Source organism: Psittacula echo (assembly GCF_963264785.1).
Source record: "Psittacula echo genome assembly, chromosome: 7".
Lineage (NCBI taxonomy): Eukaryota > Metazoa > Chordata > Aves > Psittaciformes > Psittacidae > Psittacula > Psittacula echo.
The window spans coordinates 21,375,453-21,401,613 of NC_137740.1; the positions used below are offsets into that span (position 1 = coordinate 21,375,453).

The window sequence follows — 26,161 nt, forward strand, 5'->3', positions numbered from 1 at the left end:
GGCTGACATAACAGCCAACAGTTTAGCTCTGGCAGATGCAGGAAAGGAGATGCTTCCAAGATGTTGGTGAGATGTCATCATTGAAAGTCATGCCCTTTGTTGGTTTTTTTTATGGGTCATTTGATAAATCTCAGGGATGAGCTTGTTTTTTCCAGAGCAACTCTTGTTTTGCACTATTGTTTCTAGCCTTTCCTTTTAACCAAGTGTGGAAGTGGGGAAGGGAAAGATCAAGAGGCAGAAAAAGCATGAGACATTCTTTTACCAAACAGTATAAAGCATGGGGGGTGTGTTGTTTTGGGGAATTTTTGTTTGTTTTTCTGTCTCCCCTTAGGCTGCTGCATTACTGACAGAAACCTGGAATTTTAGTTGAGGTCACTAGGCACTGCAAATATCTATGGATCCCACAGGTGATACTTGCTCTCTGTATGGAAGTTATGCAGGAGAGCAGGTTTTGGACAGGACTGCTTGCATGCCAGGATGGTGCAGAGGGGAATTAGACGGGTCTAGTAATTGGTGTGGATCAGAGGTGTAATTGGAGAAATTTAGAACAATGCTGCAGACTGAGAAGAGGCCCACATCTACAGGTACTTGCATGGATGTCCCAGCAAAAGGGAGCTTACATTCTGCTGTAAGCCAAGAGGAACGAACTTGCTATTTCCCCAAATAAAACAGTTTTAAAACCCACTACCATAGGATAAGGGTTTGTGGTTGCATGGCATGACTTGATGTCCCATGAAATTCTGGATGCTCTAGATACTCATTAGGAATGTCAGAGCAGCTTCTGCCAGAATGACAGGGCCAGCAGGTTATTGTGTTATCAGCCAGTCAGAAGGGTGGAAAAGGCACAGGGTAGAGAGTGTCTTACCTGTGCCAGGCTAGAAGCAGTAAAGACAAGGTAGGTTGAATACTAAGTCAGTTTAAAAACTCAAGTTCATTCTATAGGGGTTTTGGAAGTTTAACCTGAGCTAGTTAGCCTAGTTATTCTGTCTTCACTGCTATTTTTTGACCTCCAGTAACAGGGCACATCTACTTTTGCATGTCTAGCTGGAGCAGTTCAAGAAATTACCACTTCTAAACCAAGGCATTGTCGCTAATTGTGTGAATGTTTTTCATCCCCTTCAGGGCTAAATAAAACAGATTTTAAAAACTTTAAACTATTCCAGCTAGATCTCCAGGGAAAGTCTGTCTAGATCAGGTGTTAATCAATGTGAGAGTTAGATGGTTTTCAGTTTTTCTCTCCTTTGTAGTTTAGCTGTAAGACAGCAAAGTGAGACCTGTTTCACAAGAACATTTCTTCCTACAATTAGGAACTCTGTGGTTATGAATGTTCCTGTTCACAATCCTTTGATTAAAAAATTACTACCCATGGTGCATTATTTGTGAATCTTCCCAAATTGTTTCCATCTGCAGATTTCATGTTGATGAGTTCCCTATAGTTAGCTGTGGTCTATTTTTCCAGTAATATTGAGAAACTTAAGTATTATCCACAGGTTTGTGTTCCTTCAGTGGTAATCAACAGCCCACATACATAGTCTGGTTTGTTTAGAAGACTCTTCTAAACAGCTGATTGCAGTGTCCAGAGGCTATGTCACTTGCTTATGATGCCTCTCTATATTGAATATCACATCCCTTGAGTGCAATTAGGCTGTAATCCAGATTGAAATTTCATGCTTACATTTTGTTTCCATAGTGGTTGGAACCTGTGTCCTGTTTTCCTCAGCTTTCTGGGGAAGCTCCTTTCGGATTTTAGTGTTGTATCTTGGGTTCCTACATCCTCTTTATTACAAATGTGGTGCACCATTTTTGTGGGTATTTAATATTAATCATAAAAAGCCATTATAAAATTTGACTAGAAGTTGAAAATTAATTCCTGTCTTATTGGACCTCATGAAACAAAATAGAAAGTCATTGGTTTTATCAGAAGTCTTGTATTTTCTAGTAACTACTTGTCCTAATGAACATTCCCCTAATGAGGTATTTGTCCAGTGTTAGTAATTAAGTACTGAAAAATTGAAAATGGGCAGTAATTGGCTCTTCTTGATGAACCAAATGACAGGACTGTGATGATGGAACTTCCCTGCTCAAAGTAGAATTTTTTTCTGGATGGTGTAAAGTTACAAATCATGAAGGGAAGATTGTACTGCTGCGTGTACAAAACCAGAAAAATGCCTAGTGCTTGCAAAATCATTCTCTTTTTTGCTAAAAGCTCTCTGCAAACTGAACAAAGGATTTAAGTCACTGAGCCCTGAAACTTACATCTTTTGCTGACATGAAATTCCTCTGCTATTTCCTGTTAAACCAAACAGATTTGTCTATATCCCATCCTAAAATACTGTGTGGTGATTTTTAACAGGAATATGATGAGGAATGGGCTAAAAAAATACAGAGCGAGAAATTTCGATGGCACAACTCTCAGTGGCTGGAGATGGTGGAGAGTCGGCAGATGGATGACAGTGAGCAGTATCTGTATGGTGATGATCGTATTGAGCCTTACATCCATGAAGGGGATATTCTGGAAAGACCTGACCTCTACTACAATGCAGGTGAGGCTGCATATATTAGTATTCAGGACTGGGATTGCTACTTCTGTGGAACAGGAGCTTGACCTGGGGCTGTGGAGAGAATTTGCTGACTCAGACCAGTCGGACAGTTGCCCATCTGTGTCACTGGGAGCAGCACTGATGCACGCTAGCCAGGGATGAATGTGGCCTTGTTAGAATGTTAATGATGGATTGAGTACTGTATATCTGTCATCTTATGAAGTACAGGTCTTCAGAAATATGAGTAGACCTGTCTGCGAGGTAATGGACTGTGATGACTGATCTGAATAAAGGTGGCCCAGCCTTGTTCTTCACACCTATTTCTTGTGTCCATAGCTTGTTTGCTTTGCAAACACAAACCTTTTTTTTTATCCCTGTTAAATTCACAGCTATGGGATTTGATGCTGAAATTTGTTTTGCCTTTTGTGCTAGTCCTGTGATGGATTTTTATATTGCAGATCTTGATGAAAGACTTCAGTTGAGCTACATCAAACCTGTAGATTTCTTAGCAGAGGCAATCATTGTGTGACTTTCAGCTAATCTGTTTGTGTGATTTTTGCTGTCTTATATAGGGAAGTGTGTGAATCTCTTCTGTAAATACTTTTATTTTTCAGTTCTTCATATGAAAAAGTTTTATTACTTGACAATTTGAAGACGTTTGTTTAAAAAAAAAAAAAAATTCTTAAGGGTAGTCATGTTCTTATTTGAGATTAACCCAAATACATGCACAGTAGTGCATGATGACACAGTTGTGGGGGATCTGAAGTGGAATCTGGGCAGGAACAACCCCAGGTTCCAATATAGGTTGGGGAACGACCTGTTAGAGAGTAGTGTAGGGGAGAGGGACCTGGGGGTCCTAGTGGATGGCAGGATGACCATGAGCCAACACTGTGCCCTTGTGGCCAAGAAGGCCAATGGCATCCTAGGGTGTATTAGAAGGGGGGTGGTCAGTAGGTCGAGAGAGGTCCTCCTTCCCCTCTACTCTGCCCTGGTGAGACCGCATCTGGAATATTGTGTCCAGTTCTGGGCCCCTCAGTTCAAGAAGGACAGGGACCTGCTGGAGAGAGTCCAGCGCAGGGCGACTAAGATGGTGAAGGGAGTGGAGCATCTCCCTTATGAGGAAAGACTGAGGAAGCTGGGTCTCTATAGTTTGGAGAAGAGGAGACTGCGGGGGGACCTTATTAGTGTATATAAATATATAAAGGGGGAGTGTCATGAAGATGGAGCCAGGCTCTTCTCAGTGGCAAACAATGATAGGACAAGGGGTAATGGGCTCAAACTGGAACACAAGAGGTTCCACTTAAACTTGAGAAGAAACTTCTTCTCAGTGAGGGTGACGGAACACTGGAACAGGCTGCCCAGGGGGGTTGTGGAGTCTCCTTCTCTGGAGACATTCAAAACCCGCCTGGACACATTCCTGTGTAACCTTATCTAGGTGTTCCTGCTCCAGCAGGGGGATTGGACTAGATGATCTTTTGAGGTCCCTTCCAATCTCTAACATACTGTGATACTGTGAATCTACTCTCTCTCCTTCTGTAAAGATTTTCTAGTTACTAAGAAAATAGAAATTGTCATGCTGGATTAAAACAGTGGTGTATCTCATCCAGTATTGCCAACTGTTTCAGAAGAAGGTTCAAAAAGTTCTGCTGGAGACAGTCATGAAATAATTTGCCCACCGGATAAATATCTTCATAACTTTTCATAACTCAGAGTTGGCTTATGCTCTCAGATTTGTGGCTATATCTTTTTCAAAGTCCTGGTGATTTTGTGCTCATGGATTTATTTTTTATTTAATTGCCGGTTTGAGTCTGTGGGGTTTTTTATTTTCCATATAAGCAGTCCAGTCCTTTGCTATGATGCATGAGTCACAAAACTCTCTGACTCTATGATGAATTTGCAGGAAGAGTAATAACAAAACAAAACCACTAAACCCCATAAGCTTTATTTGCAGTTGCTGTGAGAAAATAATTGTGCAAGATCTCAGAAGTGTTTAAAAAATTATTCTCAAAGGGTACCAGAACTTAAGGATTTTTTTTTTTTCTTTTGATTACATATGTCAGCCAAAGTAACCTGCCTTTTTAGTGGTATATTTTTCCTTTTTGAATCCTGTAGCTTTATCTTGCTCTACTAGACCTACAAGGTTACCAGTGTGAGCCATGTGTTACACGGTACTTTTATTACATCAAGTCTGCTTTGGGCTTCTGAAGTTAAAGATGTGCAGCATGCCTGTTGTAGTCTCCCATTTACAGGTATTAATAATAAACTTTTGCTTATTTCATAGGGCCATTTCTCTTCCCAATAGTGTGAGCTAAACAGAGTGGCACCACTAACACTGAATTTCCTGGCTTTTAGTCATTTATGTTACAAGCTTAACGTTATTTGAACAAAGATTTTCATATTGGAATTGATATTTGACTGAGAACGAGAGGCAGATTTCCAATGATATGTTCTGCTGATGTTTGAAAAGTGCTTTTGTTTTTAAAGGTATAAGAGTAGATTATTATATTAAAAATATAGATTCACTTCTTCGGTTCCTTCCAACAAGTGCCAGCAATGGTGTGCTTCTGAAGTCTGTTAGGTTTATACTTTTGAGACATAATATTCTTTTGAAAAGGCTGCAGATTATTGTACCAGTTGGAGTAGGCATTTGGGTGTCAGAAGGACAGAGCATGGCTTAGTCAAAAAACAGCAGAAATACAAATCTCTGTGCAGTCAGAAATTAAATACTGTGTTTCAGTTTGATTTTAGCAATGACCTGCACTGATGGTTGATGCTCAGTACCAGTCCTCCCTTAGCCATAAAAGTTCTTGAGTTCACTGATGGCAAGATGATCCTTATTGCAGTGATATGCCAACATCTCTTTTGCACAGTAACTTGAATTTACATGGAAATCTCTGTAGGATCTCTGAAGTCACCTTCATAAGCTCAGTCTCTCTTGCTCTGAAAGTACATAACCTTAATTTATGTTGAAATGTACATAACAACAGATGTCCTTTAACTGTGTAATCATATTATGCAGCTGTTGGTATCCATGTGCTTTCATTTTTCTATAAATTCCTGTGAACTATAACTCTTCAGTGTTATGGTTTGAATGTTAGCAGTCTTGATTGAAGACACTTTAAGTAGTGGTATTCTAGCCTTGAAGTTAAAATGTAGTACTTTCTTTATTAATATAAAGATAAATGTTATTTTAAGGTCTCTCTGCTTTCAGATAAGTTTTAACCAAACCTGACTGTTTAAAATATAGTTGCTTAAACTGATTGGTTTTGATCTGAAGTATGTAAGTGCTAATGTTCTCCCTGATTTATTTTCTGTGAAAAATACAGCATAGGTGTTGAGTAAGGACAACCTGGCACAAGTGTTAATAATAGCCATTTCAACTTTCTTTCCTCATTTTTGGTCATTTTACATCCATATGATATCACAGGGCAATCGTGTCTTGGTGAATATGCTGAAAGACAGTAATGTCTGTCTGTGTCAGATTACTTGCTTGTCAAATAATACTCTTCCACATACTGTATACACATGTATATAATTAGAATATATCCATGTACAGCTATCTTATGCTGCTAAAATGTAGTCTGATCATGGCTAGCGTTTTTCATTTACAATCTGTTGCATTGTATTCAGTCACTTTCCCATGAGGTATTATCTTCTAAATGAATCACTGTAGCACCTCATCAAATGTCTGTTAGAAATCTAGATGTGTCTATTCTATTCCTTTTATCATTTGTCACTGTATTATCTTCAAAAAACATCAGGTAAATTCATAAAGCACTGGGAGATTTGTTTGAATGCCTGCGTTGTCATTTTTAAGCCCTTGTGTCTGTAAGTAACTTTCCACTGCTGCCTGCATAGGCAGTTTCAGTAGTTTCAGAACCACAGAGGTTAAGCTAAGTGGCCTGTGACTCCTTGGATCTTATCTCTCTTTAGAGTGGAATGGCATTTGTAACTTCCTAGTCATTAGGAATATCTCTTTTCTGTTGAACTATTAAAGTATCAGTCTGAATGTACCTGTTTCTGCCCTGTTTTCTGTACTACAAGTCTGGGATTGTTTTCATACGGTTATGGAGACAAACTGATGTAGGGTCAGTTTTGATGAAATAAGTCATTATCTGATTAGAGCCTAATACTAATTACCAAGTAAGAACTCTCTCCTTAATATTAACAAGAAATGTTTTGTGAATGGTAATAAGAAAGAGTTAAGCTGGGCTCTCATTCAGCTGGGGTCAGTTCACTGACTTTACTTCAAAGGCACTCTGGATTTACACTGATAAAACAGAGGGAAAACGTTAGCCCCTGATTTTCTTTTCTTTTCTTCTAAAGCAAGCAGACACTGTGAAGCCTTCAAGGAATACTAGTGGCTTTACTGCATCTTCATATGCCAGTGCTTTAATATACAAGAAGCAAAAAAAAAAAACCCAAACCCTTTAATCTATGTTCATGAGAGGATATCATGTGAAAAGACCACCCTTTAGGAAATAGCTAGAAGACATCAAAATATGGGAAGAGAAAAAAGTAGGTTTGAAGTTTTTGAAGCTTTCCGTTTTTTCTTGATAAGTTTTGAAAGGTACAGTGGTAAAGGATGGAGTCTGAGCAAGTAAGACCTTTGCTGCTTTTCTGCTTTTTTGTTGCTGGCCAAGATTAATATTTGACCCTTCTCATTACGTTTTCTCTGGGCTCACTTTCATGATGGGGTAGGCAAGTTTGGTCTCAATATAACCTTTACAGGCCAAAGGAGGAAGGGGTAAGAGAGTATTTCTTAAATACAGCTTTTCTTCAGAACAGTGGGCTGAGCTACCTGAAGTCCAAGTAAGGTTTTTTGGAATTGAAGTTGCTGATTTTTAATATTTTTATTGCTTTAAATTCCTCCAAGAAATATTGCAAGTTACTGATGAAATCCTAAGACAAGCACAGGTTGTATTACCTGCTTGCCCTGAAATCCTGCTGCTTCATACAGTCACTGTATCTTTCTTGGTTTTATAGATGGCTTAATAGCCCCTGATGGAGCAGTGAGTCCAGATTTCTTCAGTGATTACCATCTTCAGAATGGAGACCTCATTGGGCAGCATCCTTTCTCTAGCAGGTAAATTGATCTTCTTAGAGAATGCATAGAATCTAACAATGGCTATTCAGATTGCTTCACAGGGCTTCATTTGTTTTGCCCTCATAGCAGTGGGAATGGTTTACACTGAAGAAGCAGCTGTCTGAATTACATGCTTCTTTTAGCATATTAACACACATGTTGTAATAGAATCATAAAATCATAGAGTAACTAAGTTTGGAAAGGACCTTGACTGTACAATAGAAAAGTAAAGCTGGAGCATACAATTATTTACCTGTTATGACAATTGCTCAGATACTATTTAGACATTATTGTTTGGAAATATCTAACAAGAAGCTTGAGGTGCTGATTACCTAGAAGACTAGTTTCCAGCATTCTTAAATCATTAAAAATAAGCTTTGTTTAGCTGCCAAAACTTATTTGTGTGGTGTTTGTTGGGTTTTGTTTGGGTTGGGGAGTTTGGTTGTTGTTTTTGTTTGTTTGGCTTTGTTTTCTTTGGAGGTTGTTTTGTGTGTGTGCATGTTGGGTTTTGGTGTTTGTTTTGGTGTTTTGTGGAGGTTTTGGGTTTGTTTATTTGTTTGTTGGTTTGGTTCTGGTTTGGGTTTTGGGTTTTGGTTTGATTGCTTGTTTGTTTGTTTGTTTTTCACTTAACCCAAGTCTTCCCAAGGTATTCTCAGTTAGATTATCGAGGGCACTTACTCTGAAAATTTGCTAGAGGAGCAGGAGATGTGGACTTGACTTTTGGGAGATGTTTCTCTGAATTCCTCCTCTGGTCAATGACCTCTCCTTCTCTGAATGTCAACGAGCTGCTGCAGTTTGAATTTCTGAGTAGACTTCACCCACAGATTCAAAATAGAGAAGACTTATCTTAAAGAATGGAATATTCATAGATCTTGTTGCATTTTGGAAGTGCCTTTTATGTGCACTCGGTAGGAAATACTTAAAACACTTTACAGTAGTGGTACAGAATTCACTTCAACAGGATGCTATCGGGACATGCCCAGCCATGTGGCTAAAGTTGTTCCTTTCCAAAAGAAGAATGTTATTTTCACCACTTGGAACTTTAGTCATCATTTGTAAAACATGATTAATTCACAGTATGTACAGCTGAAGCAAAAAAGATTTTTCTCCTTTACTTTTGCTTCTTGTAGTTTTTAAAGGGCAGTGGATGGTTACACTTGTTTGTTTATTCTGTCTGTTATGCACCAGAAAGCTGAACATTTGTCAAGGGTGGAATGGTGGTAACATTTTAAACAACAAATTAAAATAACAAAAATGCTCAGATCAGGAAAAAAACTAGGACTTGAGAAATAGATCGTCTTGGAAAAAGGAAGTGTTTATAATCAGTAAAGATCAAGTTCACATTAGTGTGTAATCCTTTGCACTGAGCCTGTATTTGGGAAGGGAATACAGGAGCTGATAGTTTCCAAATGCACAACCTTTGTTTCAGAGCATGCAGGCATCACCAGGAGAAACTGAGGGAAGTATGACCTATATGCTAGCCTTGGAGTCTTACTATATGACTTACCATTTTAAACTTTAAAATAGACACACAACCCAGCAGATGACAGATTTCTATATTAACCAGAATACTGTATGGGTATGTGGTCCCAACAGCCTTCATGCCCCCTTGGAGGTGCGGGGAAAGGTGTGTAGAGTGAAGCTTGCAGACTCCTTTGTTTCCAATAAAGTTAGGTATTGCTCCAGTCAAGATGCTTTTGTTTTGCCAGAAAGCATTCAGCTGGGAAGAAAAAAATCTTGAGTGTCCTTGGGCAAAAGTTAAAGTAGATCACTGTACCTCAAGTTGCAGTCTTTTATCAGGGAGCTACGTTAGTAAATTGATTTTTTAATCTGATTATATTCCACCTAAAATTAGTAGCAAAATACATCTGATATATACCTAGTTAAATTAAGTATTTGTAGAATTTTCTTGCAATGTCTCAAGGCATTTTGGAGCTCACCTTGAGAAAGAAAACAGAGAAACTGCAGTTTAGGTAATGACTAACTTGGTAATTGCCTGTTGAAGATAGCCTTTGCAAATATTCAGATTTTTCACTAGAATTCTGTTTTCTAGGAGAACTTCTTTTGATATGATTGCTCCTTGGATTTATCTGCAGTCCAGACACATAGTCTAATTGGAAACAGTGTAGAATGCTGCAAATGTTCTATCCTATTTGTAACAGAGCAGGACTGAATTGTTTGATAGAATAGATACTGGCAGTCAAATGGCGAATCCTAGTTTTCAGATGTGTGTCATTATCGTTTTGAACTTCTTGGCGCCAGAAGCCAGGATTTCCTGATGCTTAGAGCTAATGTAAAATGCATTAGTGCTCCAAGGCATGAGCCATGGAATTGCCAGTCCCATGAGTTTGAAGAGCCAGACCTTCCCTTTTCCCCCAATCTGAATTGGTGTTGGAAGGTAAAACTATACGTGCTAGAGAGCCTAATTAAAAATAATAGCAGCAAGTCAATGCTCTTTTTATGTGTTATAGTGTACATTTCATCCATACCAAAACATAATTCTAGGGTATTTTTATGCTTACAGTTTAAAGCTAACAAGAACCTTATGTCAAGGATTTATTTTTAACCAGTTCCAGCTTTTAATAAATCAAAATTTTTGTTATAAAAATGGTTCATTTTTCTATTATTAATGTTTGGAAATGTTTTCCAAAACTTTTTTAAAGCAAGCTGAGTTATGATTTGCATAGACATCTAGCAAGTTAACAGTAACTTTTTTTTTTTTTTTGTGAGTTCAAAGAGAAATGACCTAATAATGAGCATATTTCTGGTCTTTTCATTTGTTGCACTTTTTTGTTACACAATTATTTGTTGTGCCTGTGTCTTCTGGTCTTGGCCTTTTATATTAGGCTTTTTAATTCTGTAATAGAAACAGTTGTTTGTTAAGCGATGAGGTGAGTTCTGAAGAAGTCTCTTCTTTCATTTAAGACCACCCTGTGAAGTCTGAGGTAGGTGGCAATCATGAGCTGACTTCTTGCAACTCAACTTTGAGTAATCCTTTCTTCTCCTTTCTGCATTGCTATGACGAAGACTTAAGATATGTTACGTCTTCAATGTCTCTGAGGTTATTTCCTATCCTTGCAATGCGCTTAGACTGGATCAGGACTTCTTGCCTCTGGGAAAGCCTTAACGAGTCAGACAGAAAGACTCACCTTTTTAGTGACTGCATGTCACTGAGAAGCTGAGCTAGTGCTGAAACAGTGTTGGTGCCCCCAGTGCGTTACCAGGGCTTAAGTGTGTTCTTATCACTAGCTGTATTTTTGTGGAGCCAGAGAAATGATCTGTGAGGAGAGTTTTTCAAGGATTGCAACCAAACTCAAGTTGTCTTGAAGAGTTTCACTGTAAGCAATACTTAATAATATTTGTTCAAGGCAGCTCAGCCCACAACAGCTGTCATATATTAGGTTGTTATACCAGTTATACTGCATTGAGCAGATAGTGAAAACCATGTGCTTCCTTGGTTGTAGGATGCTAGTTCTTAGCAGAGATCTGGGACAGCCTCTGCCATTACAGTTCCACCAAGTTACATTCAGGAAAATTCAGAAGAATTGGAGCAGTGGCAGTATCCAGATGTGCAGTTGATGAAGTGGGTGACTTTCCTGTGACCTAGTAGGGATATCAGAACCATCTCCTGTGGAGTTCCTGTTCCAGGAGATACTGGACCTACATACCTAGATCTGCTGCACAGTCTCAGGGAGGTAGGAAAGTCCTTTTTCTTGAAGTCAAGTAAAACATAAGTTTAAAAAAGTTAAGGTATTTATAGGCACCTGCTGGGTTAGCACAGAGGGGTTTTTCCCCCCATTATTTTTTAAGAGGGAAACATGGAGTAATAGCATTAGCAGTAAGAACATCTCTATATACTGCAGGTGAGGTGGAGTATCTTAAGGACTGCATTTGTCAAAGACATTGCCTTCCCTTCACAGGGTTTCTTGGACTTTCATTTGAAACCTAGAGACTGATGACTGTCAACAGTTGAGAATGCTACTCTCCATTATCGATTTCTGCATCATGAAGTACACAACAACTTTGAATGCAATTGTAAATCTAGACCTAAGTTCAGTTTGCAATTTGCTTGCATGTTTGCTATTCTGGATGTATCCTGAAGCAAGCAGAGATAATTGTTGTTTCTGGTACTTGTCATCATAAAGGAGAAGCAGCACATAATAAAAGATGTGGAAAGTTGCCATTTTTCTAATGCTGCCACCCTCACTTTAGGGACTGAAGGCATTATTAGAAATCAAAATGCTTTGTTTCTCGTAAGCTAGTTTGTGTGTTTTGAAGCTTTAGTTCACAGCTCTTATTTCTCAACTATATTCTTACTGGAATTTTACTGCTGTGTATGATGTCTATAAATAGAATTATTTCAGAATATAATGTACACAGAAGCAGTGATAAAATACATAAACAGCATCTCTTGTTTTCCTCAAAGACTGAGAGCAGACTGCAAACAGATTGTAAGATATGTTTTCCATTCAGCAGAAAATACATGCTGAGGAGGTTGTTTTGACAGCTTGTATCCAGGTTTTTTCATTGGCTACGAAAAGACTTTTGTGATTAGATTACCAGCTTTGAATCATCTTACTGTCTTTGAGCAACAGATGGACATTAGGCATAGATTTGAAATTTTCATCTGTTACTAAAATCTGTATTCAAGGCTCTGGTTCTGATAACTCTTAATAGAGAGTGAAAGTTTTATGATTGTAGCAAACAAAAAGTCCTTCACCTTTGGCTGATGTGATGACAGCTTAGTGTCTGAGCTGCAAGGGATAAAGATCAGCTTAAAGACATCTTCAAGAATCTGTTGCCATTTATCAAATTTTAATAACCTTCTTGAGACTAATTACTTTAAGATACAAACATAATAGTAATGGCTAAATATCTTATAATAAAGATATCCACAGTATTTTTTTTACCCTTTGGGGAAGAGACAACTTTTAACCTTTCCTGGCAATAACTAGATAATCATACAAATTTTAAGTGCAAAAGCCAATTTTTTTGTTAATATCTTCATCAGAGTTCCCAAATCCTTTGTCTGGAGCTTTAGAAAGTTTAATGGTTACGAATGCTGGAGCTAGCCAAAATTTTTTATTTCCCTCATCCTGAGGAAGTTTTCTCCTGTACAGAATCCTTGAACCTCTGATGTAGCAGAGCTGCCATTGCATAATCTTCATTTTTACTAAGACAAGGCATTTCTCTGTGTGTGCTCACATCTCTCAACAGAGATGTGATTGAAACTTCTTTCCAGGAAGCAGTGAGGTTTGGCATGTTAAGCAAAACCAGTTTTATGGGGTGACTGTCTGTCCTTGGTGGAACATCTTTCCTCTTTTTTGGATTTACAGCCTAAAACTGTAGCTAAATTTCTTCTTTTTGCCATGGCAAGGTCATTGTGATATTTTGTGAGCTAAGTATATGGAGCCAGCACCTTGCAGGCTGGTCTGCATTGACTTGCATTAAGTTGTGTCTGTCTCTGGCAAGAATAGGCATGTATAACCAAGCTGTTGTGTCTTGGGTTGATGGAAGCTGCGGTGATGTGGGCTTCAGTAATACATGGCTGTAGGTCCTGGTGGGAGCACAGGGAAGACTGTTAACTGTGACTTACCTTATCTCTAGTTATGTTACCCACATGTAATATCTGCCTGTGCTAAATGGCCACATTCAATGGCAAGAATAGTCTTATGCATAGACTTTTTTGCTTGGGTACACTGTTGAAAATCAGATGTGAATTTTCAAGGGGAAAGACATAGGTCTGTAGCCTTCCATTCCTGTTGACTCCTGCAAGGTCATGTGAACTCCCAGTTGTGAGCTACAGCTGAATAGCTTCTGTTCAGGTCAGGTACAGGAACAGCATCAGGCACTGGCAAATGCTCACTTTGTGAATGTTTGGTAAAATGTTTTTGAATGGTTGTATCTGTAACTTAAATTCGACATCAACATTTGTAGCTATCTTACATATAGATCCTCATCTTCAATTAGATTTGCTAAGAGCAGTCACATGTTGTACTTCTCAAGCATTGAGGATTTAATCTCTTTCTTGTTTCAGTCTTTAAACCATACAGGATATATTGCTGAAATCAAGAACCTTCTTAAGGACTGAAAGAGTTGGTGACCCTGAGTATTTCTCATCCATGTCACATTTTCAGTGATGTGCACAGTTTATTTAGAAGTTTGAACATTCCCTTCCCAGCCTTTCAGCAGTTAAGTGCTATCTTGAAGGCTATCTCTGAAGGTGAAAAACTAATACATTAGTAGACAGTAAGAGTGAGCTGCCCCAGGCAACCCTTTACAGCTTTCAGTGGTAGAAGAAACTTTGCTTCATGGTTCTTGGGAAAATTTGCTTAGATAAAAAACATGATCTCATGTGGGGTCTGTGCTACAGTAGACTTGAAGGTATCCACATCTCTCTCCTTATCATTTGAATAAAGGCAATAATACTTTACTGTCTGAGAGGTGGACACACAGTGAATATAAAATATTTTAACTAACAGAAAAAAGCTAATAAAGTATAAGTTATTATGATTCTACTTTAAGCATTTTACCATAGTGATATTTCTTACAGTTCTATGCCTTTTTTCTTTTTCATACTTAAACTGTATTTTAAAAACAAAACATGAAAACTTCTTTGCCTTTGCAAATATGTTCAGCAGAGTTGTACTCAGCTTCTACCATTTGGACAGTATTTAATTTGCATTTCCCAAGAGAATCGAATTAGGTTTTATTAGTAAATTGGGCCTGTAACCTCGTAGGCAGGTTTTATTAGCTTATCACACATCAGTATTAGCAAATTGTAAATTCCACTGAAACAAATTTGAAAAGGACTTAAAGAGAAGCCCAGAACCAATGAAGTTTTGGGAGACAAATAAGGGGGTTTTCAGCTTTGTTTTGTGGGGTGTTTTTTTGTTGGTGGTGGTGGTGGTTGTTTTCTGTTTTGTTTTTTAATCCCACAAAAATGTTGTTACTTGTAGCAGTCATATCTTCTTTTTAAATCATATTCTGTTGTTGTAACTGCCTACATGCTTAGTTTTAAATAAGTTAAACTGAATATAGTCAGCAGGATTCCACTAAATTTCTAATATGGCTCTATATGGCTTGATATAACAGGGATAAAGCACACTTCTCATTTGGACAATACAGCATTTACTGACTATTTGTGTGAAACAGGCAGGTAAGTTTCTTTTTGTTCATCAGTCCATGTTCAGGTGGTACATGTGCTTGGCATTAAGATCTTGCAACTAAAATATAGTAAGAAGGAAGCAGGAACTGCTGCCTTTTGGAGGGTTTTGATCGAAGTCTGGGACAAGCTTCTTGAAGGACGTCACCTGATTTCTTCAGATCCTGGATCATGGCCTAAGCCAGAATTCACTGTATAGTTGTTTTCCTTCAGTGCTTAAATGTGGGAGTGGTACTTCCAGAACATGGCTAAGAGCTTTAAGGGCTTCATGGCTAAGAGCTCTTGAATGTGAACTTGAGTTCCTTCATTTCTAGTTTGTAATAATTTGTTTCTGCACCAGTACTAAACCAGTTATCTCTTTCCCTGGTTTATTTTTTTTTTTTTTAGGTAGCGGTCATATTTTCTGCTGTCATTTTATATTTTTTTTCATACTGTTTTCTCAAAGCAGTGTTTATAAAAATGAAATACCACAACCTGATCATATTACAATCCAGTTTAGGTGTCACTAGTTTAGGTATTTCACCAAATTATGCTGTTATGATGTGGACAGCTTTGGTAGCATTTTTGAAGACTAGGAGTCTGATTATTCTGATTATTCAAGGAGAAGATTTTTCTCTATGACCCAGATTAACCAGTGAGTTTTTCCTGGAGTTTGAAGGTCTGTGCATACTGCACCACCAACAGATTAGGGCCCAGCACTACCTGTGATTTGCACATATCCAGAAGAGGACAATATTCTTCATATGCAGTGTTCAATATACAGCAACTTTTTTTTTTAAATGTGCTTGGGTGTTTATTGTTATTATTCTCTACTTGGACTGTATCAGAAGCTTCCAGGCAGCTCTCCTTGTATGCCCCAACATGTAGATGATGTCCACAGTTGCAACACACAGAGCTGATAGTCAATATGGGCAGGGAACCAAACTCAAGGAGAAGTGAGGTTACTCATCCAAAGTCAGGTGCTAGAACCTGGAATTAGAGCAGTGCTCTCCTGTTGGTGCTCACAGTTGCCACAGTGACTGGACCACACCACTTCTCCAAGGTGTGTGGTCCGTATCATGAAGGATCATGTTGCACTTGTTTCATCTGCTGTAAGAGCTGTTGAATTGCTCTGAACAATTACACTAGTATGCTAAGAGATGAAATAGCTTGTTTGGGAATATTTTTAAAGGTGCAATTTTTTCAGGAAGTTGCAGATGCTGTTTGGGAAGAGTTAGCATTGAGGTTTTAATGCACTTCAGCTCTTCTGGAATATAGGATGCTTGGGCCTCTTTCAGTTGCAGTCGCTTCTTTAACATTTTTTTTTAGTTGCTTTTTATTTTACTATATTCCACCTGCAGTTGGCCTCATTTAACCAACATGGTTATGGCTATATGTGGCTATTAAGAATTTCAAAAGAATACCAAAATGTTGCAGCCGTTAGCTCAGGTCCTTTGGAATGTCTTAACCAAAAAATACCCCAAACCTGGGTCTGTCTCTTCTAAAATGTAACATTAATTAATTCCCATGTTCTGTCTTCCACTCTTAGTCCGTCCAGATGTGCTACTAGAAATAGACTGGCTCCCTGGTTACAAGCCATCTGGGCTCTGTAAACTGATTTGCACTTATATTAAACAATAAGTGAACAGAATGTGGAAGAGTTATTAAAGCATATGTACATTACTTATAAATCTCAAAGTAAAATATTAAAACACAGTAAACGGGAATGGAATGTGCAAATGAAGACCTGCTTGTTTTAATGAGTTTAGCTGTGACCTTCTCAATTTCATCCAAAGAAAAGAATTTTATTTTTCACTTAAAAAAAAAGAAAAAAAAAAAAGGAAAAAGAAACTATAAAACTGCTTACAGAAGTATCTGAGACAAAAACAAGGAAATATAATGTTCTAAACTTGACTGGTCCAAACCACTCAAGCTGCTGTGACAGCTCATAAAACTGAGAGTAGTTTTTAACTGGACTCTGTTTTACATTGCCAGAGTGAATTTTCCTTGCAGGAAGTAGCCAGAAGGTTTATTTAGTTTCCAGACTGCTGCTTTGATCTTTCCATTCTGTCACTTCTCAGGTTACATAACCCTTTTTCACTGCAGTAAATCTGCAACAGTTAATGAGAATAAAATTTCCTCCTTCTCACTGATCGCATGCTGTTAAATGCCAAACCACAGCCAGCAGCATATTTGCAGAATTTGGCTGCACTGTACAAAAACAGCACAATCAGTTTAATCTTGTTGGTTTTGTAATTTATTTTATTGAGCTTTCCTTTTTCAAGTGACCTATTTTACCAAGACAAGTGGTTGCAAGGCCAGACCTGGAAGAAAGATTTAAAACTGTAATAAAGCAAAGGGTGGTTTGTATGCTATGTATAAGCATGCTCACAGGATTCAAAATTAAACCTACAATGAGTAGTTTTAAAAAGTCTTGTGTATCAGTGGGATATTTTTTATGGCTATTATCTGAACTGAATATGTGCTGCAAACAAGTCTCTAGTATAAAAACTAATGCAACATACCAAATTAATTTCTTTTCCAAATAGTTAAATTGCTTTGATTCTAAAATGTAACTCTCTGAATCTGTGCTGATCAGCTTCAGTCATTCAGCTATGATGACTGAACCATCCTCTTCCTTTTGGAAAACTAGAAGGTTTGGAGTGTTTCAGCCTTCCAGTTAAGAGAGTTTATTTGCTTTCTGGGGTTTGATCTTCTTAAGCTTTATTTTTTCCAAGACTCCCTGCCCAAACCTTGGCCTGGAAACATTTTATTTTTTGCTAATTTAATTGAAGTTTAAAATTTTGCATGATAATGCTACTCCAAGGTATAGATCTCCAAGAAAATATTCCACTTCTGTATCTGGCTTGTTCCCTAATATGTCAAGTGTTTGCCCTAAGAAAGCAAGCAGGAAGAGACATTGAGACTTACTTCCTTCTTGGTTTAAACTATAATCATTACTGATTTGGAGTAGGTTTTGACAAGATTTCACTAGGGCCTTATGTTGCTATGTAAAAGTGGTTGAAATCTGGACAATCATTTGTGGCGGTAAAAAACATTTAAAGTTTATTTATCAGTAATAACGCTCCAACTACATTTGCTGTGTGCACTCTAGTGAGCACTGCAAATCCCTCAGTAATGTTAACTTTCAGAAAAGACTTTGAAAGCTTTTATTGGCTGCAGCTGTAAGTCGGAGTCAAAGCAGAACAGATTTTTTGACTCTCCCTCCCTCCAGCATCTGGATTATCATCCACATTGATTTGCCTGGTTCTTGGTGCTGAGTGCAGTAACCTGTTGGCATGGCTTTTCTGGGCATTTGTACACAAGAAGGGAACCTTTTTCCCTGCTTGTTCTGAGGCACAGGGCCGAGCTGCAGTGCTTGAACTTGAAGAGCTTGCATAAATATTTAAAAGGAATAATTCTCCAACTAGGAGCCCTTCAATGCATGGCACTGAAAGCTTGTGTTTCTGCTTCAACCGCTTATCTCTGAGTACATTTTCACAGTGGCCCAGCTCTGTAACCTAGCAAAGGAAGCAAGAAACACTTCTCGTCTGGAGGGCTTGTGGAAGACGTGGGCCAGATCCTGAGCTGATGTAGTCAGTGACCCCAGTCACCTCTATGAAGTTGCCACTTCACGATCTTACTCCGCTCAAGCTATTGTCTGAAGTTTCTGTACCCACCGTAACACTGACATTGCTGGAGCTCAGTGAAAGAGATGCTTGAAACTTTCTCAAGCCAGACTTTTATTATAGTTTAAAATTAAGGCAATGTACTCCTCAGTTTATGGAGTTGACAGAAATAATTTGGGCTGTGCAAGGAGAGTGGGGGAGGAAAGGACATCTTTATTGCCTGCTTCTCAGGGCTTTTTTATTTGTTTTAGTTCATAATTAATTTTTAAGAAATGGATGTATCTAATCAGTGGATAAGGCCAGTTGTTGAGCCAACAGCAGAGAAGATGTTTCTGTCAGGCTTGTAATGGAAAGTCAGAACTCTTGGTTTCTGTTCCAACTCTGACTGTGCACTTGACCTTTAACAAATCCTGTTCAGAATAGCTGAGAAACTCCTTATCTGTGTGGCAGAGCTATGAATGAAGGAATGCTTGTGAAATTATCCTGGTGCCCCTCAAAGAAACAAGACGGCTCTATGAAACAACTTGAGTTGCTGTTTTGCCCACTAACCATGTTCTGGATTGCTTTTCTAGGAGATCAGAAAAGTTCTTTTTTCCCTTTTATGAGGGATGTTACAGAATAAGCAAAAGTCTTTTCTATCTATGTCAGTCTAATTTGAGTCTTCTCAGTACTGTATTTTGTCACTTGGCTGTCTTTTAATGTCTGGGGTGCTTTTTCTTTCAAGACTCCGATAGGAAACTGAGGTCATGGAGAAACGTAGCGACTTGTCCAGAATCGCACAGCAGGTAACTGACAGAGCAAGAAACTGAGCCCAAGTCCTAGGCTGCTTTTACAGAGCTTGGATGGCAAGCTCTACAGCTTTCAAGCAAGGCTCTTTCTGAATTTGGCTAAGCAAGGTCATCTGGTTTTAGTTCAGTGCTTTCTTCCTATTCAGTTGGGAAATACATATTTTATTTATTTTTTTTTTTTTAAATGCTGCCTCCCCACCAGTGAATTTTGGCATGTTTATTGCTTGGTGCATAGCTGGAGCCTGACACAGACGACACAGTGCTCATTTCTCCACAATTGTCAGATTTGCATTTGTTTATAATTAAATGGCAGAAACAGTGGTATTGTGCTGAGATAGAACTGGGCACCAAGTCCAGAGCCACTGGAAACTTTAAGTCATTAAGTGGACTAAAGAAAGCTGGATCACATGAGAGACATCATATCCCTAAAAGCTGTATCATGCACAAGGGAGCTAAAGTATTATTGCACAGGTTCATTCTGAAATTCGCTATCTTTTTAGCAGATACAGTATTATTAAGGAATGTTAATATTCAGTGCTAATGTAGAGATGGACTTGGTATTTGATGCAGTGTGCACAGTCACAGTCCCTGCCACAAAACTCCCCTCCCAGTGGAGCTTGAGGGATAGAAAGCATGGGAAAAAAGCTTCACAGATAGGGAAGAAAAAGTCAGGGCCATGAGAGGCAAAATTTAAGAGGCTTGTGGTTTGGAGTTTAACGTCATTACCAGTAGTGGGAGAATCTACAGTTACAGGACATTATATAAAGAAACATTGTTTTTTTTCCTAAGGCTTCTTAGTGTATGCTGTTTCTCCATAACCCATGGTTTGTGCTTTTACTCTGAAGGACAGAAAATTTATGGTCAGTGAAGCAAAACCAGAGGTAGCTGGCATGCAGAAGTAAGTAGGATCATCTTCTCAGTCACTCAACTCTAACTAAGGGAAAAGGCAACCAGCTTTATGCTACTTTCTGATGCTCTTCACTCTTTTATGACTGGTGTCATGAAAATGGTATCTCATCCAGTGGTTAGCTGACAGCATCAGCAGAAAGGCTAATCCCTAATTGGGGGAGCAAGACTGCAGCCTCTCCCCATCCCATATGGGATTATACTGCCCTGCAGTGCAGCTGTTGTCTTAGACCTACAGTCTAGCACCTTTCATCAACACTTTGAAACAAACAAAAATACTGAGGGGAGAGAAAAAATACAGACTTGCTGCTGCCAAACTCCTCTGTCTCTTGTTGGCAAGTATTATAAACAATAAACTCCATCTCAGTTGTACAGGTTATAATGCTGTGCTTGTCTCAAAAGTAGAGACTGGTGTGCAACTTCTATGGCTTAGGTACCTCCTTAGGCAAAATACAGCCTTCAGTATTAATCTGAACATAACTTGTTTTGTCTGTTACATACAGGAACCTGATACAGCATTACAGATTACAGGGGTTTATGGCATGTGAGTTTATAAGGCAATATAGGATGGTAACTATACTGTATGTTATGTGGTGCCATCACACACAAGTAGATTCACAGAAAGGGAAACATTAGGACTTTGAGGATGTGCTGCATGAAATTCTGAATGCCTGCCTGGAATGAGGTAGGCGATGTTTTGAGAGTGAAAATGGTGTATTTTAGAAACTGTAACATAAGGTGTATAAAGGGACAAAGTACAGAGGAAACAGTGGAGTTGCTATGAACTGTACTGATGTCAGGCTTCTGAAGGATGCTCAGAAACCTTCTGCTTCAAATCCTGTTCTCCAATACTGAGGAGTTTTGCAAAGCTGCAGGTACGATCAATGGCAGCAAGAAGAGATGTCACTGGGGCTGCATATTAATGCCGGCAGTAGACCCTCTCAGCAGCTCACTTAACCATGTGGAGAACTTTGGGCGTAATTCCTTCAATTAGGATTTGGTTAGGGTTGCTGATGAGTTGAAAGCTGTAGGCAGTGTTTGCTGGTCTTGCCAAGGTCAGGGTACCTAGTCAATTACAAATATTTTTTTTTTTTCCCTAATAAAATTATAAAACTTGTATCCTCATTGAGTAGTTGGGAGCCTCAGATGAGGCTGACATAAGCCTTGTTGATGCAGAGTAAAGAAGGAGGATTGACAAGGATTTAGAACAGGTTCAGGATGAAAATGTAGCTGAAATTGTGGCTCTGGTAGAATCACTGTGTGTGTTTAGCTTGGATTTCATTTTCAGTGGGCAGTGATTTCGGGGTGCTTTATTTTTGGGTTACCAACCATGAAACTGATGGGCAGAAAAGGATTAAATTTTGTCCCTAAAGTGTAAGCTCATAAACTTTAACCTCTAAGGTGAAGACTTTTTCCAGGCCACCTTCATCAGCACAGGCAGTCATGGTCTTCTATACTACAGTCTATACTAATTCTTGCCATGCTGCTTCGTGCCTCTCTTGTGAGTGTGCAGGCCTGTTTCTTGTGGGGATTGCTCAAAGATCCATGCATCCTGTGGAGGGATTTCCAGTTGGACTTCAGGGGATTAGTTTTACCAAGAATTTCTCTGGTGACCCAGGACTTGCCTTTCTGAGGCTCTGTTTATGCTGGAGAAATTAGTGCCCATTTTAGAGCAACTTGTCAGCACCAGCACTAGTAACAGTGCGAACACTAGTGTGGACAGGCTCAGGTGTCTATTGCATCAGGAAAACTTACAGAAAGCAGCCCTGCTCCATGGCCAGTCTGCACCCAGGTGCTAATTACCCTAGTTCAGAATAAGCTCAAGAGCCTCTCTTCCTGTACTCTGCAGTCATGAGCAGCAAAGATACCTGAATGGGAATCGCAGCAGAGGGCTGCTGGCATAGTGCGTCCTGTCTGAGCCTGCCAAGGTTTCCAGATGTACCACAAAGCCTATCTAGTCTCTGAGGCTCTGACTGCAGGAGGAAGTTAAGGAAAGGAAGCATTTTGTGGACATAGTGGGATGGCTGGCTGGCATTTCCTGCTTTGAGGGGAGCACTGTTGGTCCTTACATGTTAAATTATGTCAGGGCACCTTGGTTCATAGATGGGTATATTAACTTGGATGTTACGAATCAGAGTAGGTATCAATAAGTAGAGCTGTTAAGAAATCTCTCCTCACTCGTGCACATCAGGAACATTTTCATCTTCGGCATGTGTTCTTCAGCTCCCCAGCAGTACAAGCAAATTGGAAAGTTCAGCTGTCATTTGGAGAAGGTCATAGATCACACTAGCAGCCTGAGTAATCCAAGAGGTTTTAAGTATCCTAGCATTTAGTTTAAAGTGAAATTTGCTCTGACAGGGGCTGGCAGACCAATAGGAAAAAGAAATATTTGTGCTTGGAGAAGTGCTTGTGTAGAGACCTCGAGTATAACTGATGGCTAGAAGTGATTTCAGTCTAAAAAAAACAAATCATTAAGAGAGTGCATAGGGGTAAAATACACAGCTCATATTTTAAAGGGTCTCAAAGTGAACCAGCAACTGGGGTTAGCAGTGCATAGTAATTAGCTGTACTGTTCCCTGTTTAACTCCATCAGCCCCAGGCATGGTGGTAAACTTTGCACAAGAAAACAGTCATGCTTTGATGGTGTGGATAGTGAGCACCAATCTCAGTGCGCACGTGTGTGCCATTTTGAATCAGAGCTGCCTTAAATAACTTACAGATTAGAGCAATGGCATGAATCATTTTTCTCAGGAGTTTGTGTGGTGGTGCATGATCTGTATCTGTTACACAGCTATCGGGATGACATACGCTTCTGCTAGGTACCTGCTGGAACAGGACTGACTAATGGGGAGAAAAAATACCTATTTGGGGATGAGTATTGTTATCTCAGTGGCATAATTATGTGTCCCTAACTTTTGGTGAAGACAGGCTGACACTTGCCCTGCGGAGCATCAACTTTCCCTGTAGATGAGGTATAATAAATAAGGCCAACTTTTTCCTAGGAGTAAGTTTCAAAGTTGATTGCTGGTGTAAACTGAAAAACACATGGCACAAGTCATGATCTTGGGCAATCATTACCCAACAAGTGTTTACAGCTGAGAAGCTACCATCTTTCCTGGCTGTTCTTGGCAAACATGGCAAGGATTCATCAGGACTTGGTTTTTAAACTGGTCTCCACCTCTGAGGGTCATGCTTGCAGTCACTGCCCTTGGCCTGCCAGCTGCACCAGTATGCCAGACTTCAGTCTCCAGATGTGTTTGCTGTTTTGTTGCCCTACCCCTCGGTTACCTCCTGGGTTCAATAACATTTCCTTCAACTAAGAGGGGAAGCTTCTTGCTACAGGCTGCCAGCACAAATAATCAAATAGGCAAAGCTGGTATATTTCAAGAGCACTAACACGTAAAAATGAAGCCAATTTTTTTTTAAGCATGGACAAGCCTTCATTTACTTCACAGAAATACTTAGATAGCAAAGAGTGGTGATTTGATCAAGGTGTGCTAATGTGATTTTTCTGTTCCTTTTTATTTTTTTTTTAACTGTCTAAAGTAGTTATCAGCTGATTCATCTCTTCCAGTTTTCTTCAGGACACTAACATATGTCTGAACCATTTGGAAATAACTGATACTCCTCAAAGTTTAAACTCTGGGGATTTTGACATAATTACTTACACATTTATTAAAAAAAAATATAAAAAAAAATTGAGAATGTGATTGAAAACATATTTTCCCTGCTCTTGTTATCAATTTAAATACATTTAAAAGTTCTTTGAATAAGGATTACTAAACTGGAAGTAGCTGGAAGAGCTCTGCCTGCAGTAATAGAGGCCCACTGCCACCTTGTGGTTCGGCGTCGTTATTACACCTCGACCATATATTCGCGTGGCTTTGCGCCACTGAATGGTACTGGCTCCATGGCTACTCTGCTTCTCTTTGCCGTGCTGAAGGGACTGATCAGACGGATGGCTCCGTGTATGAGTTACGGGGCCAGGGGCGTTGCCAGTTCGAGGACAGACAGACGTACGTGGAAATAGCAAAGCACTTTGTGTGCTGTATTTCTCAAGATATCTTCAAGTGAAACTCAACGATTTTTTTTTTCCCTGCAGTTTGGCTTATGGCTGTGTCCCTTCCCTCTCAGAGGACACCTCTCTGCCTCAGAACTTCCACCTTCATGTGATTATCACAATATCCCAAGAGTGAACTAGTTTCCTGAGAAACCAAGTACCAAAGACCCTTTTCTAGGACCACATAGAAGCACAATCTGAGGAAAGTGTTTTTGCAAGGACAGAGTGATGGGACATGGTCCCCCACCACTTCAGCTGAGCCCTTTCAGGAGTGCCAGCTTTGTGCTGAGCCAGGGCTTGGGGCCCACCCATTGTACATCTTGTGGATGGGTGATTCTTTCCCAGCCCTGACTCTTGCATAAACCATGTTCCATATGTATAATTGGCAGTAATGAGGTCCAGCTTTTCCCCACTCCAAAAGCACTCTGGTTCTTTGTGTTCTGACAGTCTTCAGAGGGGAAGTTCAGCTCCTTTCAATGCATCCTTAGTTAGGCAATAAATCAGAATCCTTTTCCATTTGTCCTACTGAAGTGGAAGTTAAGCAGTGACATAACTATGAATAGGCAATAATCCAGTATCTTAGGCGGTGTTCCTTCTTCCTCTTCCTCCTGCATGAGAGTTACTGTTGAGTATGAAATATGTGCCACTTTTCCCTATGCCATTTTTTGTGCTTGAGTGTCTAATTCATTGCTGTGGAACTTTTTAGGTGTAAAGGATGCTGTTCTACATGAAAAGTTAATTTTTTGTCTCATTAGTATATAACCTTCCAGTATATGATGAATTCTTTCTGCCATTTGGCTGTTAATCTTGTATCCCACCAGAAACAGTGTCCTTTACTCAACTATGTTGATGTGCCAGATATTCTCACTTTTTCATTTCTAGCAGGTTATTTTCTCAGAGGCTTCAGAAATGTACTGAAGGAAATCAGATTATTCAGATGTACTCTCTAGGGCTGGGTTATCAGTGGGCTTTGCAAGAAGCATGCTTGAAGCCTTTCCTGAAAGATAGGTTAACTTTAATGTGCAGAGAAACTGAGTCACAGAAGTAAAGTACTTTGCCAGTAAATCCATAAAGGATAGTGTATTTCTGTCTTTCTGGGACTTCTGTTTGACCTGAAAGCCTTTACTCAATAAGAGTTGTGCTGATTTATCTGCAACATTTCTTTTTCCATCAAGGGAAGAGGGGAGAGAGCAGTGCTGGCTAGAAGGAAAATATGGCTTGCAAAGTTGCCTCACTAAATTCTCTCCCTAGCAGGAAGAGTTGGAGCCACCAATGATAGCACATCTTCCTCACCCTACAAAACCCTACATTCTCTCTCTACTCTTTCGTAGCATGGGAGTTGATGGGTTTGGTCAACCACCAGGAGTTCCTGGCCGCCCAGCGACTGCCTATGGATACCGCCCGGATGAACCTTACTACTACAGCTACGGAGCACGATAAAACAGCCCACTCTGCACTCCAGGATTCTGTTGTCTGCCCTGGAAGAATGTGTGTGTGGCTGGCAGCAGATCTATCTCTTGGTAATGCATGATTGTACCACGATGGGTCCATTGTTATGTATCCTTTGGCATGTGTAGCTCCAGATAAAGCTAGCCTTTCTCAGTCCAGTGTTCTAGTGAGTGTTTATTCTTTGGCTGCTCTTTGTTATAATTTTTGTACAGTATTTGCTCTGTGACTTGAAAGCAAGAACTGGAAAGCTGCTGGATCAGAAAGTGTCACATTATGTATATTAAGCTACTAATTTAATTTCTATTAAATACAAAACCTATGTGGCCAGTGGCTGTGAATGTGTTTCTAACCAATGTTTTGTTTGTTTTACAAGACATTTAAGAAGAACGCTTCACGTGAAGTGTGTTTAACATGGGCTGTTTCCTGCTAACACTTCAGTAACAGGAACACTGTTACACCCCAGCATCTCCTCGCACGGCCCTAATACAAGGTTACCAAAGTCCAGTGCTGGGTCTGAAGGCTTTAATAACGGAAAGATGGCACAGATTCACTCCCCTGG

General features: G+C 39.4%; 1 protein-coding gene across 3 annotated transcripts in view; it reads left to right on the forward strand.

Moving 5' to 3' along the window:
• The window catches only part of KIFAP3 (kinesin associated protein 3), a 70,797-nt gene extending 44,897 nt beyond the window's left edge, over positions 1–25,900 (forward strand). For all 3 annotated transcript variants that reach the window (XM_080623181.1, XM_080623183.1, XM_080623182.1), the window contains 3 exons: positions 2,354–2,543; positions 7,527–7,626; positions 25,485–25,900. In XM_080623181.1, the coding sequence (XP_080479307.1) occupies positions 2,354–2,543; positions 7,527–7,626; positions 25,485–25,593 (399 nt within the window). In that variant the 3' untranslated portion in view covers positions 25,594–25,900. The remainder of the gene's footprint in view (positions 1–2,353; positions 2,544–7,526; positions 7,627–25,484) is intronic.
• The last annotated feature ends 261 nt before the right edge of the window (positions 25,901–26,161 follow it).